This window comes from Jatropha curcas, chromosome 10 (assembly GCF_041381405.1).
Source record: "Jatropha curcas cultivar XTBG-Jc1 chromosome 10, XTBG_Jcur_1.0, whole genome shotgun sequence".
Classification (NCBI taxonomy): domain Eukaryota; kingdom Viridiplantae; phylum Streptophyta; class Magnoliopsida; order Malpighiales; family Euphorbiaceae; genus Jatropha; species Jatropha curcas.
In genome coordinates, this window is record NC_143160.1 from 4,022,400 (window position 1) to 4,038,066 (window position 15,667).

Sequence of the window (15,667 nt, forward strand, 5' to 3'; positions counted from 1 at the left end):
TGAATAATCGAAATGAATAGCGCTATTCAATTTATATAAAATGAGTTTGGTTTGATTTCTTTTTTTTTTTTTTTTTCAAAGTTTGATTAATTGGTTTTGGTATGATATTTCATATTTTTTATAAATGAAATCAAATATAATCGAATTGACCCTATTTTTAATCGATTTGATTCAATTTACCAATTAAACTGAATTCTCTATCAATAAATTAATTTATTTTTAGTTTTCATGCTTATTCAATTTGGTTTGAGTTCTATTTTTTAAAAGTTTAATTTTCTCGATTATTAGTGATTCGATTGACCAAATACTCTGATCTAATGAAAATAAGGTTGAGTGTGTTCCAGTTAGATTGATTGAATTAAATAAGTTCAGTTTGATTTATAATGCATATAGTTTAACTTTAGTTTTTAAATAAAGATTAAAACTTTTCAATTCAATCCAGTTTGTATAATATCTAAAATCATAGGAAAAATTGCTAAAAACGGATCAAACCAAATTGGTTTAGTTTATATATATTACTCGATTTGATTTTATATTCTTTTTAAAAAAATTCAATTCACTTAATTTATTCCTATTCAATGTAAAATTAAATCGATTGAATGTTTATTTTTAAATAAAATTAAAAAAATATATCAAGCATCATAAATAATTGCAAATCAACCATCAATTTTCATAATACTTACATATATACTGAAATGATAAAATAAATAATCAATTTTCATTAGACAGCACTTTCTCTTTCATTTTGAGCTAACAGCGCTATTAAATAATATTAGAAGAACCTACAAACGAATAATTGCTTGAACAATATATAGGGCCCATAACAAGATATCATAATGTTTTAGTACTCGGACAGCAAATATTCCATATCATCATTCTTTAATCTTAAGCTATAAATTCAAATCGAGTATTATAAATTTTTTCCACCCCAAAGCAATGAGAGTAACTTGCTTAAATTGAATCTATAGTCTTACCTATGAATTAAATTAACGAAAATTAATTTTTTTTAAATGAAGGTGTTTCTAACCTCATTCATTGGAGGAAAAATAAATAAAATGGGAATAACATATACAATGATTATTCTTTTAAAATAAAACGTATACAATGATCATTCTTTGTAAAACAGGAAGCAAGGTTGGTTTTCCACAGGCACAGGGTGAGAGAGAGAGAGAGGATACGCATTTCTAAGCAAAACAAAGCTAAAAAGAAAAGAAAAGAAAAAAATGTCATGAAATGTGAAACACAAGGCCACATGCTTTGTCCCAAGCATTCATAATACATCCTTGTACTTCTTTTCCTTTTCTCCTTCGCTAATAAAGCTTGAAAGCAACAAACAGCCTGTCCCTGTTTTCTCCTTCCTTTCTCCACATCCACATTTCTATACAAACAAAACCCTAAATTTGGCAATATATATATATATATATATATATATTATATTAATATGTACAAGTTAAACTCACTAAAACTAAACATAATCTTTAAGCTTTCTTTCTCGCACTTTCTCTATGTCATTTAGTTAATTGCTGATTGGTTTTTATTTCTCTACTAATCTATATCCAGTCTCAGTCATCCACTTTATGTACTTTAGCTCTTTATGGCATTCTGAATTTCTGGTAGTGGAAGCAACAAGTGATTTTCCTCCACCTGCACTCTTTTACTTTATATAGTTTGATTATTTATTATTGGTTCCTTTTTATTGGTTTCTCATATGGAATCCTTGTCAGTAAATGAATGGATGGAAAGACCAGAACAGTCTTCTTCTGGTGTTGAACACTGTCTGTGAGTACTCGCTCAGCTATTTCTTCTGCTTGCTTATTTATTTATTTAATATTTCGTTCATTCTATCTTTCTTTCTGGATAGTATACAGCTTCCAATCTTCTTGGAACTCTTTCTCTGCAACTGTATTCATCATTTTCACGAAACAACAACATATCAAGAAAAGCATTCTTTTTCTTATATGGGTTTCTTGTTTTCCCTTCTTTTTTTTTTATATATATTTTACTTAATTAAGTAAATAAATCATTTTGAGATTGTTGCATTTATAGTTTTGCTGAAGTGTTTGAACCTGCAAGTACAATTGAACATTCAACAGTAATTTTTGTTTCAGTAAATGGATTTTCTGTTGTTTTTTCATATGAAATAGGATTCAAACTCAAACACAGTGCTTGCTTAGTTGTATAAATTGTAAGGTCTGCTGTTCATTGCTTATTTCTTAGCTTTCAGTTTCTATTCCTTACTTGTTGCTTAGATTTAATTGAATTAAGTTGGTTTTGAATCTGAATCTGGTTCAGTTTGGTATGTTACTTGGGTTTAGTTTTAAATAATTTCCTAGAGGGTGGAACAAACAGTGAACAGTGAAAGAAAAGGGTTTTGCTGCAATTGGAAGATCTGAAAGTGGTTACATATGGACTGGAACTTGAAGGCAACTTCTTGGGACTTGAGTGAATTCAAGCAAGAAGCTATTCCAAATATAGATGGATTTGAAAGGTCCAATAATGGTGGGGATTTTTCAATTGATCTCAAACTCGGTAGGGTTGGTAATTCAAACGGACCAGAATCAAATGACCAGTGGAAACAGCCTGCAGTCTCAAAAATGGAGTCTTCTTCACCTTCAGTATCAGCAAAGAGGACAAGAGCAACTAAAACTGGAACTCAAGCAACCTTTTGCCTTGTTGACGGATGCAATGCAGACCTTAGCAGTTGTAGAGACTACCACAGGCGCCATAAGGTTTGTGAGTTTCACTCCAAGTCCCCACAAGTTACAATAGGAGGCCTCAAGCAACGGTTTTGCCAGCAGTGTAGCAGGTTTATATTCATTAGTATGGTATTCTTTTTTCTTAATTTTGTGGCAAAAAATTTTAGACTTAAAATTGTATAGTCCTAAAATTAAATTTAGAAGAATCTTGTTGCTGATAGATGTAATGTTAAGTTTATGCCGTAAGATAATGATAGAAGAAATATATGGCTTGTTTGGTGGGGGATTAAGTTCATAAAAAGAAATGGTATCCCATATATGTGTGTAGCTGCCTTCATTTAGATAAAGGTTTTTAGCAGTTTCATTACTTTCTTTGTAGATTCCATTCCCTGGAGGAATTTGATGAAGGGAAAAGAAGCTGCAGAAAGCGTCTTGATGGACATAATCGGAGACGAAGGAAGCCTCAGCCAGATCTCCTCTCTCGTTCTGGAAGCTTTTGGTCCTACTTTAAAGGTCAGTCACACTCACATGAATCATGTTTTAGTGAACTCTGTTTCAGATGTAGTTGTACAATCTCGTGGATGTTGATGATGATTTTGTATAAAATTTTTCATATTCTTACATTTATCAGTTAAGCGCTTGTGCAACTTGTTTGGGTGATGTTATTTGTATAATGATGATCTAGAGGCTCCTAAAGCTATTTCTGATAGTCCATACATAAACCTTCGGCATTTTGCACATGGTTAAATATTTTGATGATCTAAGAAATGCAGGGTTTGCCTAAAGTTTGAGGTTTTACTGCTTTAAAATAGTTCTTAATTGGAGTTGCAAATGAACCAGAACAGCTAATGAAGTACAAATTTAACTTCATTTTTCAGGGTCCCAATTGTTGCCATTTTCTAGTTCATCACATGCATATCCATCAACCACATTGGTGAGTCCCACTTGGTCAGGAGCTGTGACCAGTGAGGCAGATGCTACTACCCACATCCACTATAGTCCACAGCAACAAATGCATATGCCTAGCAAACAGAATCTACCCTTTGAATGCTCTTTGAGCAAAAGCTATAAAGGTATGAAGCAATTCCCATTCTTTCAAGTTGAGAATAATAACCATCATCAAACTACATCTCCTTCCTCTTTCTGAAAAGCCTCTTCTAAGGCCCCCATTCCTTTGTCAGAAAACAATGTGGGTGGTAGCTACAGCATGTTCTGCGACCGGCTAACTACAACAACAACAACAACAACTCAAGTTCAAAGCTCAGATTGTGCTCTCTCTCTTCTGTCATCAACGCAGACGCAGACATCTGGGAACCGTATAGTGCAGCTCCAGCAGCCTAATTCAATCCCTCTGGTGCAGTCCTTAGACACAATGGATTCAGCTCTTGATGCACATGGTCCGAATCACTCCCCTTGGTCCTCTGCCAACAAATCCCCATTAACACTTCCTTTTAATTGGGAGTGATCGTATAATTGCTGGGATTTTCCATCTTTGTGGGTAATAATTGTGGATTCCCATCTCTTTTAAAATCTAAACTGCATTGTTGGAAATTTGGAATCTTTATGTTCATTGCTTCTGGCGTAGCTTATACATGCTATGTTTGCATGTCAACAATATTTTTCTTATAATAAAATATTTTGTTCAATTTAATTATTCATTTAAGTTCCATTGATTCTTGATCTGAAAATTTTAAGCCTCATAAAAGAAGTCAATTGATTATATTAAAATGTAATCATAAATGCTACTCAATGTATATTTCCTGGGCTCTATCCTAGACCTAGGCAAGCTTTGTTAAACGTTTTGAGTAGTGGGCCGATAGCGTGGGTCAAGATCAGCCCAAACCCATTTTTGCGAAGCCCAACCTTATTATCATAAAGCGAGGATTTCTACGACGCTAAGCCATTAACGACCGTTTTGCGCAAATTTGAACAAAGGATTTGTTTGTCGTTTAAAAAATAAACCATAGAATTCAAGAATTAGAAAGTTGGGTTAATTTTTCCTGCTGATTCTGTAAGCAAGATTCCACTAATACAGAATTTACCGCACATAATATGCAAAATTTCCTAGGATGGGTGAAAATTCGGATTGCAATGCGACATTGACTGAATGATTGAATCATTTAGGACCTTGCTCAGGTTTCAGATTTCTTTTTCTGAGGGTTGCGTCAGAAACATTAACCAAAATCTGGAGGCCACAGGAGTCGACGAAAATAGAATCAGATGCTGGTAGGTTACCCGTGATTGCAAATTGTAAAGGAAAATCCCATAGCTGTTCTTGCAAACCTTAACGCCAATGAACCCAGATGAATGGGTACAAAATAAGAGTAAACGAAAGTCTTAAATGTGGATTTTCAAGTAAAGATTTTAAAGAATCAGATTGAACGAGCAAAAACAACAGTTGGCGGTGGCACAAAACACCAAAATCCAATAAATCTAGAGAATCCAAAGTCCGATTCTAAGAAAGAAATGAATCCAAATATCCATTAATGCTATTAATTGCAACAGGATTCTCTAGCAGAAAAACTTCTTTTTCTGTTTCAAAATCCTTAATTTATTTCCATGTATAAAAATGCCACCACTGCGCCATCAATTTCCATGCGAAAGACTGAGCTGTTCAGTTTTTCTCTCTCTTTCTATATCCATAAATATATACACCCACAACACGTAGTAAATGGAGAAGAACAACCCATCCCAGGAAAAGATGATGAGGGCCAGTGGCTTTCCCCTGGTCAGTGAAGATGTTATGGAAAATATTCTGTCAAGGTTACCTGCCTTGTCATTTGCATCAGCAGCCTGCGTTAACAAAAGCTGGAATGAGGTCTGCGGTCGAATCCTCTCAAGGCCTAAGCTTGCCTCTGCTCTCTCTCTCAACCCTTCCCTCCATGTAAGTTTTCTATGTGTGTGAAAAAAAAAAAAAAAAAAAAAAAAAAAGCGCAGAACTTCTATGAGTTTTAATTCCCAAACTCTATTTAAGTTATTTTTCTTTTTTCTTTAATTTTTTTACAATGCTTGTTGTAATTGAAAGGATGCTGTGAAAGAGGTTCTTGACAAGGTTCTTTCAGAGCCGATTGCTCCTCATTTTGCTATTGCCTGCATTGGCAAGAAATTCAGCTTGGAAGTTACTCACAGACTAGTAATTATTCTTTACTTTTTATTAGTATTTAAAATAATATAGTTGCCCCCGTTCTCTAACTTTCAATTTGATGATCTGTGGTGAAGATCACAGAAAAATTGGGCTCAAGCGTTCCAACGATTACTAATGTAGCCAATGGAATCATTGGTTTTGATGCTCTCACTAATAAACTAAAGGAGGTCAGTCTGGTATATCTCTATTGATGTCTGATTTCATTCATCTTTATTTCTCTACTGATTTATTTTTCTTGTGAAAAAATAACACACAGGTTAAGTGGGAATCAAGCGATGATGAAGATGATCGGGATCACGGCTGTGGCAGTAATGGTCCTGATTCCACAGGAGATAGTCTGCTTGATCGAGGGATTGTTTTGGTTGTTGGATTTGTACCTGGACTCAAAGTTGATGCCATCCCACTGTTGAGACCAAATAAAGTAAGTCTATTGTCTTGAAAATGGATTGCTATATTCTTCAGCAATTCTCCATTTGATTCTTGTGCAGTGTCACCAAAATTGGGGCAAATCTTTCTGCACGTTATTCAATAGGCTTTTATTTGTTCTATATAAAGGATTGTCAAATACTCACACTATCTTTAACTATCATGATATCATCAGGTACCTGGAATACCTTTGGTTGACAAATTTGTGACGGATATTAGAAATTTCACGGCCTCTTTTTCAGATAGCATGTCACCTGCTGGGATCATAGTGTTTGGAGTAAGTTGGCACTCCTCCATAGGGTTCTGATTGCTCCTTTATCAAGAGAAGGCATGTCCTTCTACACTTACTTTGAAAATTTTTCTTTGTATTGCTAACATGTGATATTGCTGATTATCTAGGATGAAGAAACTGACATGAAACCTGTCCTTGCGAATATGGGTAAGTTTTCATATTTTGCTTGCATTTTTATCTACAATATGAATAATATTCACAGGTTCTAATCAAAAGTGATTAGGGCGTTATTTTCACCATCTAATCTTTTAGGATTTCTTGTATATAATTTGCAAATGATGAATCTTTTCTATATAGTATGAATGTAGAATACATGATAATATGCACTGAATGGTTTTGCGAGATACTTCTGTACTTTTCATAAGCCATTCATGTCTTGCATAAAAGTTAGATGACTCTGTTATCTTTTCAGATTTTGCAATGGACGAGGAAACTGTCATTGTGGGCAATGCAAATGGCCGCTTCTTGTGCAGTAGTGCAGATAATACTAGAAATAATCATTCAGATACGTACTACTTAGATGCTGTTGCTCTCGTTTTTGCAAAGGACAAACACAAGTCTGCTGGTACTTGATGATTACTGTTCGTTCAGTCTAAATTATATACTACAGTTAATAATACCAACCTTCTTTTCAAATATGCTTCATTTGAAGTTGGACAAACAAAAATCTCATTGTTGGAACCACATGGTTGCAAAACACATCTTCCATTGTATCTTTTTTCTATTTACCTCATTCAATTTATATTTTTTTGGATTTTTTTGATGGAGCAGATATTGGAGAAACTCAATTTCATGTTACGCTGTCAACTGGTGTAATACCTTTTGGACCCCAGCTCCAGGCAGTTTGTGTGATAGCAAAAGACTCAGAGCGTTCATGGCTCACTGCTAGAATGGAAGGACAGCCCGAAATTCTTTATGGTGAGGGCCTCTTAGTGGATATCAAAGATCAGGTAAAATGTTTTTCATGAATATGAAAAATGGATCTTTTGGTGATTGTGCTCTTTTGTTTTTCAGAATATCATTTCTCTTGACATTTATGGCAGTGAGAATAATAGAAGATTCTTCTGCTTCTATTTTCTGATAACTTTGTGTTAAAGAAACTGGATTGGATAAATGGCCTGAAAAATGTATCAAATGGCTAATTACTCTGAGCAAAATTATCAGCTCTAGTATTATCTTCCTTGGCTGTAGACTTCCGCATATTATATTACGAATCAGTTTGCCTAAGAGGTGAACCCAAGCCACTTTGCAAATTGGAAGACTGAGGCTAAAATTTGATTTATTCAATTGTTTGGACTTTGGAAAGGCGTAATATAAGGTTCGATAGATGCATTTTAAATTACTGAATTCTTATGATCCGTCATCTTAATGAGAGTCTTTACAAGTTTCCGTGGTTAATTCTTTCCCGGTGATTCAATTAGCATGATTAACTGTAATATATAACGGTTCCTTCTATGATCAGCTTGATCATGTTTGAGACCATTTCATTCTTTTGATCAAGGTAACTACGTGGTTGTGTTTTTCTAGTCAAATGCTGCTTTATGTTTTTTCCAAAGCTCCATTGATTGTGTTGAAAGAGGAAAAATTTCTGTTGCAGTTGGATGATAATGAGACTCCTGATCTGTATATTGGAGTCGTACAGCACAGAGAATTCTCTACTGGTCAGAGTTCATCATCAGGAGCATCCTTGGCATTTTATGAAGTTTTAGGGTAAGAAATGGAACCGGTTTTCTATCTATATTCTGCAATATAATTTATTTAGAGTTTTGAAGAAATCTAAACCAGCAAGACAGAAGTTAATCACTATCTCACATGTCCAATTGCCTTGTAATATGGACAGTAAGAATAAGAAGGCTTCTAACTATCTGCCTCATTTCTTGCCTTTTGGTTTTCAACAGAGGAGATAAAGAGTTCTTTATCATTAATGGTGTTGGCGTCAAACCTGGTGATTACTTCCTATTCTACCACTCAGACTCTGATACTGCATCATCCTCCTGCGGCAACGCCTATAGAAACCTTGCAATTCTGAAGGAAGAATCAAGCAACAAAAACTGCCTGCAGTCAAGGAATGTTGCAGGTAACAATGAAGAGAAAGAGGTGCTTGGAGGTTTAATTTTCTCTGGCTATCCGCGAGGCGAGGCATTTTACCCTTGCGTTGACACCTTTCCATTCAGTGACAATTTTCCTGGGGTACCACTAGCAGGAGTCTTTTGCAGTGGAGAAATAGGACGAGGTTCTTCAAGCTCGATATCTCAAGAAGACGATGAACAAAACTCTGCTCGATGCTCCTTACATTACCACAGCACAGTGTACTTGGTTATGTCATACGTTCCAGCAATTTCAAAGCGCTAAGTTTTTGGTTACTTTTTGCTTAATTTTGGTTAGACTTCAAGTGCACGAAGGCAAACATGTTATCTGCCCCTTCACAAGAGATGCATGGAAACTTGCTATTGTGTGTTGTTAATGTTATCTTTGTACTTTTTGTAAGCTCAGTTTGTTTGTGTATGCCTAAGAGCTCCAATACATCAGCTAGCTCATGTTTGTTTTGGAATTTCCTGTCTTCGTTTAATTAACAAAAATTATTTTATTTTTTTATTGTTTTAACTAACACTAGCTAAGCGTAATTGTTGAAATTTAGAGAACAACTTGTGAAGAAAAATTTCCGGATTGGAAAAGTTTCCTCCGCAAAGGAAAGAAAAAACAAATTTCCAAACTTGTTCGCCTGAAGATGGAAATGTTTACGCCCGACGAGGAAATAATTCCCTCGTCTTTGGAAATATATGTATATGTACATTGGCATAAAAGCGTTGCATCTTGAGCGTCCAACTGGTCTCCAATTCCCCCGTGTCCCTTTCCTTTTCAAGTAGAGAGCTGATTAGAGACGAGGCGATTATTATAGAAAAAACAAAGATCTTCTTTAATTGCTTCTATAAAAGGCGTCGCCTAAAGTAGAAGGAAAGCTTTGGCCTCCTGTCAAATGAAGAAAAAACCTACGGAAGAGGTGAAAATGGGCTTCGGTTCGTTAAGCGAAGACATAGTGGAAAAGATACTGAGACGATTACCAGCCTTATCATTAGCATCAGCAGCTTGCGTTAGCAAATCATGGTACCAAAATTGCAATCGGATCCTCTCTCGACCTAAGCTCTCCTCTGCTCTCTCTCTCAACCCTTCCCTTGACGTAAGTCTAATTTTGCCCTGCAATTTTCACTATGGACTTTTTTCCTTTTGACTTCTTATTTGATGATAAACTTCACACTAAATTGATTAGATTCTAAGGTTTTGAAAAAAAAGCATCATTCAAAACTTGCGGTATTCTTTTGATGTTTGATCGACAGATTGCGATGCAAGAGATTCTTGATAAGGTTCTCTCCGAGCCAATTCGCCCGCATTTTGCTATTGCAAATGGTTTTGGCAATACCTGTGGCATGCAGAAAGCTTTTGATTTTGTATGAATCAGTATCCCTTTGCTTTCTATTGTTTTTGGTCTTTCATTTAATTTGCTCTGAAATGGTAGTTTATTTTTTTTATTTTTTAATTTTTCAGTTTGCTGGAAGACTGGGTTCCAGGACTCCTCTTATTGTTACTTGGGCTAATGGAATCATGGGAAGAGATGCTATTACCAGTGAGTTCGAAGAGGTTTGTCTCTACTCTCTTTCTTCTCTGTATAAATATGTTTTGTCTTGAAGGAAGGATGATGAAACAAAGTTATGATCTTTACTAATTATGTAGGTCATGGGAGGTGATGATGACAGTGATGATAACGATGAACATACAGATGCCAATTCTGGTATCCTTTTGACTGTGGGTTTTATACCAGGGTTAAAAGTTGAGGCCATCCCACTGCTAAGACCAGTAAAGGTAAAAAATTATAGGATTTAAAGACAAATTAGTTAACTTTTGATTCTTTTTGAAACTGTTTCTCATTATGGAAAATTGAAGTGATAATTCTTTTAAGGTTCCTTATATTCCATCTTGAATGACATATATGAGTGATTTTAGAAGAAAAAAAAAATTCATTGGTAGCCAAATATTCTCCATAAGTTCGTGATTGGCCACTCTTAAGAGCATGAGAAACTTTATATTATTTTTGTGCGCTATGAATCACTAATGCAAACTGATCTCCTATTTTTGACTGACAGCAGGCACCTCGAGTATCAATGGCTGATGACCTTGTGATGGATATTAGGAATTACACAGCTTCTGCTTCGGATAGCACATCACCAGTTGGAATCATAATGTTTGGTGTGAGTGACGTCTTGCCACTTGCTAGCACATGCTTGTATACCTTTGATTTCATTCTTTTCTGAAATATTTTGATTTTGTTATTCTGCAGGATGGAGATGCTGACCTGAAACCTGTCATTGAAAAGCTGGGTGAGTTTTTCTCAATAAGGCAATCTTTTTTCTTATGTGTGATTGTGTGTGCAGAAAAAGATCTCAACTCATTCTTTTCTTTGTAGAGAACTTGGTAAACAAAAAGATGTGATTTTTGCTTGTGGGACCCAAACCATTGAAGACATCTATAGTACAGTTGCATGTCTTAGTCTGTTTGGGGATTCATACCTTTTAGAAATCTTATGATTTTTGCTTTTGGCACCCAACCATTGAAGACATTTATAGCACAGTTGTATGGCTTAGTTCGCTTGGGGATTCATACCTTTAAAAATCCCAAAAAAGATGCGAAAGAAGTTTCCTTTTTATTTTTACATAATTTGTTATTCTTGAAGTCTGCAGATGCAGATGTCTTTTTTGTGATATACATTGATGAAAGGAGATCTCTTTTTGTTGTGCTTTTTGCTTGACTTTTTAGCGGCAGTAATAAGGACCTAGAACTGGGATTAGAGCTTAGGATCAATAGATATTGCATTTTTCTTTCAGCTAGTCGGTGCTTTGTATTTATTTATTAGGTCATGTCTGCAGCATGAAGCAAGCTGAGCAATAATCTAAAGTATCTGGATAATTGACAAATTTACGATGCATTTATTTATTGGCCCAGATGTTGACAAATTCAGGATGTCATTGCCATATAGCTTGTTTGTGCGCTTACTTCAAGTTGAACATGTGTGTACATTTCAGATTTTTGCCTTACATCAAGCTTGTGCACTTACTTCAAGTTCATAATATGTTACATGTTACAGATTATGCCATGTCAAAGGAAACTATTATTGCTGGTGATGAGAACACTAAATTTTTGTACAGAAGTGGCACAGAATCAAGAAATCTCTGTGGAAGCACAAAATATTTTTCTGATGCCATTACTCTTGTATTTGCAAGGGATAGAGAAAAACCTCGAGGTAGCTGCTTAATTGTTTATGTATCTGCTATTTCATTCTCTTTCACAACCAGAGGTGGCATTACGTGGATGGCCCCTCCAAAATTTCTATGCAACCTTAAATCAACTCAACCAAAATTTGATCCCATTCTTGTTGGAGTGTGTAATTGCAAGAATCTAAATATATTTTCGTTGTCAATTTATATACAGTCTCTACAATTTTAAAGGTCTAGTTCCTTTTTGCAACTAAAACTGATGATGCCGCAACCAGCGGTCTAGTTCCTTTTTGCAACTAAAACTGATGATGCTGCAACTAGCATGCTCAGTATTTTTATCCAAGGTTGTGATGTGTTATGATATAATACATGTTGTAATTTGGCTTACCGAACAGGAATAGGGGAAATTCAATTCCACGCGGCATTATCAAATGGCCTTCGCAAAATAGGTCCAAGGTACAAGGCAGCTTCTGTCAGAGTCAATGGTCGTGCTCATACTACTTGGCTCACTGCCAGACGAGAAGGGCAACGGGAGATTCTTGATGGTCAAATGATTGTAAATGAAATCAATGATGAGGTATGATAGTATTTTGATAAGTATGCTTTTGGTTTTTTAAAATATTATCTATTAAATTCCTTTCAAGTTTCAATAGAAAAAATTTCTATAAAAAGAAAAGCAAAAACAGCTGGAATTTGTAGAGAATCAAAAGTTCTTTTTTCCATATCGGAAGGCAATGTAAGTGGCTTCTTAATGAGCAAATATGATTATGAGTTATGACACTAATGATGAGTAAAACACCATAATCTCAATTGTTTATAATCTTTCTTTGCTTTTTAAGCCACCAGTTTACTTGGAATTTTGAGGTAGTTGCTTTCCAACAAAATATCATGATTTCTTTTATCTGGACTAAAAAATGGAAACACCATACCTATTTATTGGATGTTAGCCATTTTATTTTTCGACTCCTCTCTCTAAGGTAAAAATTCATTGCAGTTGGAAGATCGCGTTGGAGGAACTGATTTGTACATTGGGGTAACAAAACACAGAAAATGCTCTGTTGGAACCGAGAAGTCAAGGCTGATATCCTCCTTGGCTTTCCATGGAGTCATGGAGTGAGAGTTTGAACTTTCCTCTTATCTTTGTTTTTTTTTTTTTTGTTTGGGGGGGGGGGGGGGGGGGGCAGATTTTTCCTATGGATGGTAGCCATGCACTTTAAATACATAGTAAACCAAAGAGATTTTGTGTTGATCGGCTGAATAGTTGGTTGTTCTCTTAATTTCATTATGAAGTTAACCAGTGAAGAACTAGAACATAACAAATAAAATCAACGATGTAGGGTAATATCGTAGTGATAAATTTGTTTAGAAATTTGTTTGGTATTGTTTAAAATACTCACTGCCGGACCAATTTTTAGGATTTTGTTTCAAATTTTTGCTAAAGTGTAAAAGGCACGGGTAATGGGTGGTTGTACTTTGAAAAATTTATGATTCTTTTGCATTGTTGCATCATATCAAATAGTTCCTGTTATTTCTTTTCCTCTTCCTTTCACAAGAAGGAAAGATACTGCTCCTTTTTTTGGTTAAAACTTCCATTCCACTCTTCTGCTTAAGAATAACGTTTGTAGGTATTGCTTTTCAACAGAGCAGATGAAGAGTACCTTTTTGTTTATGGTACTGGCATCAGAACTGCAGACTATTTCCAATTTTACCATTCTGATCCATGCACTGCATTATCTTCATGTAATGCCGTCTCTGCAAACCTGAGAAACTTGAGGCTAGATTGGAGTTGTAAAAAGGGCCTTAATCCAACAGACATTGTTAATGAGTGTAAGAAGGAATGTATTGGGGGATTTATTTTCTCTTGTTGTGGCCGTGGTGAATCATTTTTGGGACGTCGGAACGTTGATAGCTCCCCATTCTTGGAGAATTTTCCTGAGGCCCCAGTGGCAGGGATATTTTGTGGCGGGGAAATAGGGCGTGGCATTTCAATCTTGAATGCTCCTGAAGGGCAAGAAGAAAGCATCCTCTCTTGTTCTCTGCATGTATTTAGCACGGTTTTCCTGTTGCTGACGTATGCCCCAGCACCACTTGAGCATCATATGACTTGATTATGTGCAGCTGATGATGCCTCTTCTCTCCCGCACCCTTTTTTTTTTGTGCGTGTGAAATGTATGTACTGTTTATATATTATCTCAGACAGCGAAAGAATAAAGCCAATCAAAACTAATTGGCTGAGATGCTAAGATGAGCCTTATGTCATGTAAATATCCTCCTTTTTTTCATATTTATTTTCTCCATTGGGGTATAGAATCATGTCTGGGTATTGGGGTTGAATGTATTGGATAATTGTATGTTCTACATAGAACTGGTGGTTCGATAGAATTTTGCGAAAGTAATTTCAGAGTCTGCGAAAGACCATATACACCGCGGTTTCACCAACATTGCACCTCAATTCTAGCTGAAATATTCATCCCATTGCTGTTGTTCTAGTCGCTTGCTATCTTGAACCAATACATTTCCAACAGTTCTGATGAGATTTGGTATTATTTTACAAAAAAAGGAAACAAAAATCTTAACGAATGAACGATGAGTTTATATATGTAGCTTAGCTAACTGCAGTAACAAACTGAAGATTGCAGGTCTAAACATGAATTACAGGTGATTTAAGGCATAGACACCAAGCGTATGTTTGATAAGCCTTGCAGAAATATATGCACTTGATGTAATAAAACGCATTTTTGAGTTATCACTGCAAAGACTATATATGGTTAAAGAAAAGAATCTCCCAACAGTACAAGAACAAATGGTTTCTCTCTCTCTCTCTCTCTCTCAAATTTGAAGGTTAAATGTCACGGTGCCAGAATCTCAGAGCCTTTGATACGCGTGTGGCGCCTAGACTTAGATCATAACCTAGGCCAGCCATACATATACAAAGGGTCTTTGCTTCTTTTCCGATTGCAGGACTCATCTAGCAATGCATATCCAAGATTACCGTACAAGGGCTCAATGCCTTGGGGCATCCCGGGCAGCAAAGACTATATATGGTTAAAGACTAGAATCTCCCAACAGTACAAGAACAAATGGTTTCTCTCTCTCTCTCTCACTCTCTCTCAAATTTGAAGGTCGCTTAATATAGCAGGTAACTAGTGCAGACGTTAGAAAATGCAACATAAACAGAAATAGACAAGCGCAACAACCAAAAGGGATTCAAAGCTCAAGCGTAACAACACCAATCCCATGCACTGCACAACAAACTTATCGCTGAACAATGTATGCGAAGACACAGGATAAGTATATATGTTACTTATGATCTTCGGTGAAAAATTCACTTCCCCTACCCACTCCTAATCCTAACCAAATTGCAGTATAAAAAAGAAACCGAAAAGCCCAAGAAAAAGAAAAGCTAAAGAATTTTCTCGTCTTACTGGTTTTTAACTGAAGAAAACCTAACCTTTCTTTTTCTTTCTTTCTTTCTTTTTTTTTTTTTTTTTTTTTTTTTTTTTTTTTTTTTTTTTTTTTTTGGAATGAAACAAAACCTAACCTTTCAACAGACAAAATCTTCTTTTTTATGAAGAGAATTCTAAGCGTCCAACTCTTATTTTTGCATACCATTATTCGCTAATCAAATCATTATTTAAATGTTAACAATATTTAGTGTATGTTTATAATCTCTTGCACATACCCATAAATTGAGAAGAAAACACAACTTTTACGACTGATGTTGGAAAAATCTTCTATGTAATCTACTTCTTCCAGTGCAGACCAAAGGAAAAAGGAAGAACTACGTACATATATTTGTAATCCAATGAGAAAGCATGCATATGATTATCAGTTGTCTCAT

At 35.4% G+C, this 15,667-nt stretch overlaps 3 protein-coding genes across 7 annotated transcripts; all 3 read left to right on the forward strand.

Moving 5' to 3' along the window:
* The first annotated feature begins 1,327 nt into the window (after positions 1-1,327).
* On the forward strand, positions 1,328-4,354 carry LOC105648779 (squamosa promoter-binding-like protein 13A). 3 transcript variants are annotated; one of them, XM_020685056.3, is made up of 5 exons: positions 1,328-1,779; positions 2,350-2,729; positions 3,076-3,209; positions 3,575-3,769; positions 3,878-4,354. In XM_020685056.3, the coding sequence occupies exons 2-5, from the start codon at positions 2,476-2,478 to the stop codon at positions 4,159-4,161; spliced, it is 867 nt and encodes a 288-aa protein (XP_020540715.1). In that variant the 5' UTR covers positions 1,328-1,779; positions 2,350-2,475; the 3' UTR covers positions 4,162-4,354. The 3 variants fall into 3 exon arrangements, with proteins under 3 accessions (XP_020540715.1, XP_020540714.1, XP_020540712.1); XM_020685055.3 differs by lacking the exon at positions 1,328-1,779 and having other exon boundaries at positions 1,800-2,729; XM_020685053.3 differs by lacking the exon at positions 1,328-1,779 and having other exon boundaries at positions 1,802-2,806.
* A 491-nt stretch (positions 4,355-4,845) lies between these two features.
* LOC105648780 (F-box/LRR-repeat protein At5g63520) lies at positions 4,846-9,110 on the forward strand. Its single transcript, XM_012235281.4, has 10 exons — positions 4,846-5,580; positions 5,722-5,829; positions 5,916-6,008; positions 6,098-6,262; positions 6,443-6,544; positions 6,667-6,706; positions 6,972-7,124; positions 7,331-7,509; positions 8,157-8,269; positions 8,458-9,110. The coding sequence occupies exons 1-10, from the start codon at positions 5,368-5,370 to the stop codon at positions 8,909-8,911; spliced, it is 1,620 nt and encodes a 539-aa protein (XP_012090671.1). The 5' UTR covers positions 4,846-5,367; the 3' UTR covers positions 8,912-9,110.
* A 146-nt stretch (positions 9,111-9,256) lies between these two features.
* LOC110008614 (F-box/LRR protein) lies at positions 9,257-14,208 on the forward strand. Of its 3 annotated transcripts, none has more exons than XM_089726769.1 (10): positions 9,257-9,737; positions 9,895-10,005; positions 10,103-10,195; positions 10,289-10,417; positions 10,699-10,803; positions 10,893-10,932; positions 11,697-11,852; positions 12,222-12,403; positions 12,821-12,939; positions 13,452-13,726. In XM_089726769.1, exons 1-10 carry the CDS (start codon positions 9,537-9,539, stop codon positions 13,588-13,590), a joined length of 1,275 nt encoding a protein of 424 aa, XP_089582895.1. In that variant the 5' UTR covers positions 9,257-9,536; the 3' UTR covers positions 13,591-13,726. The 3 variants fall into 3 exon arrangements, with proteins under 3 accessions (XP_089582895.1, XP_012090672.1, XP_020540716.1); XM_012235282.4 differs by having other exon boundaries at positions 9,272-9,737; positions 13,469-14,208; XM_020685057.3 differs by having other exon boundaries at positions 9,273-9,737; positions 10,702-10,803; positions 13,469-14,208.
* The last annotated feature ends 1,459 nt before the right edge of the window (positions 14,209-15,667 follow it).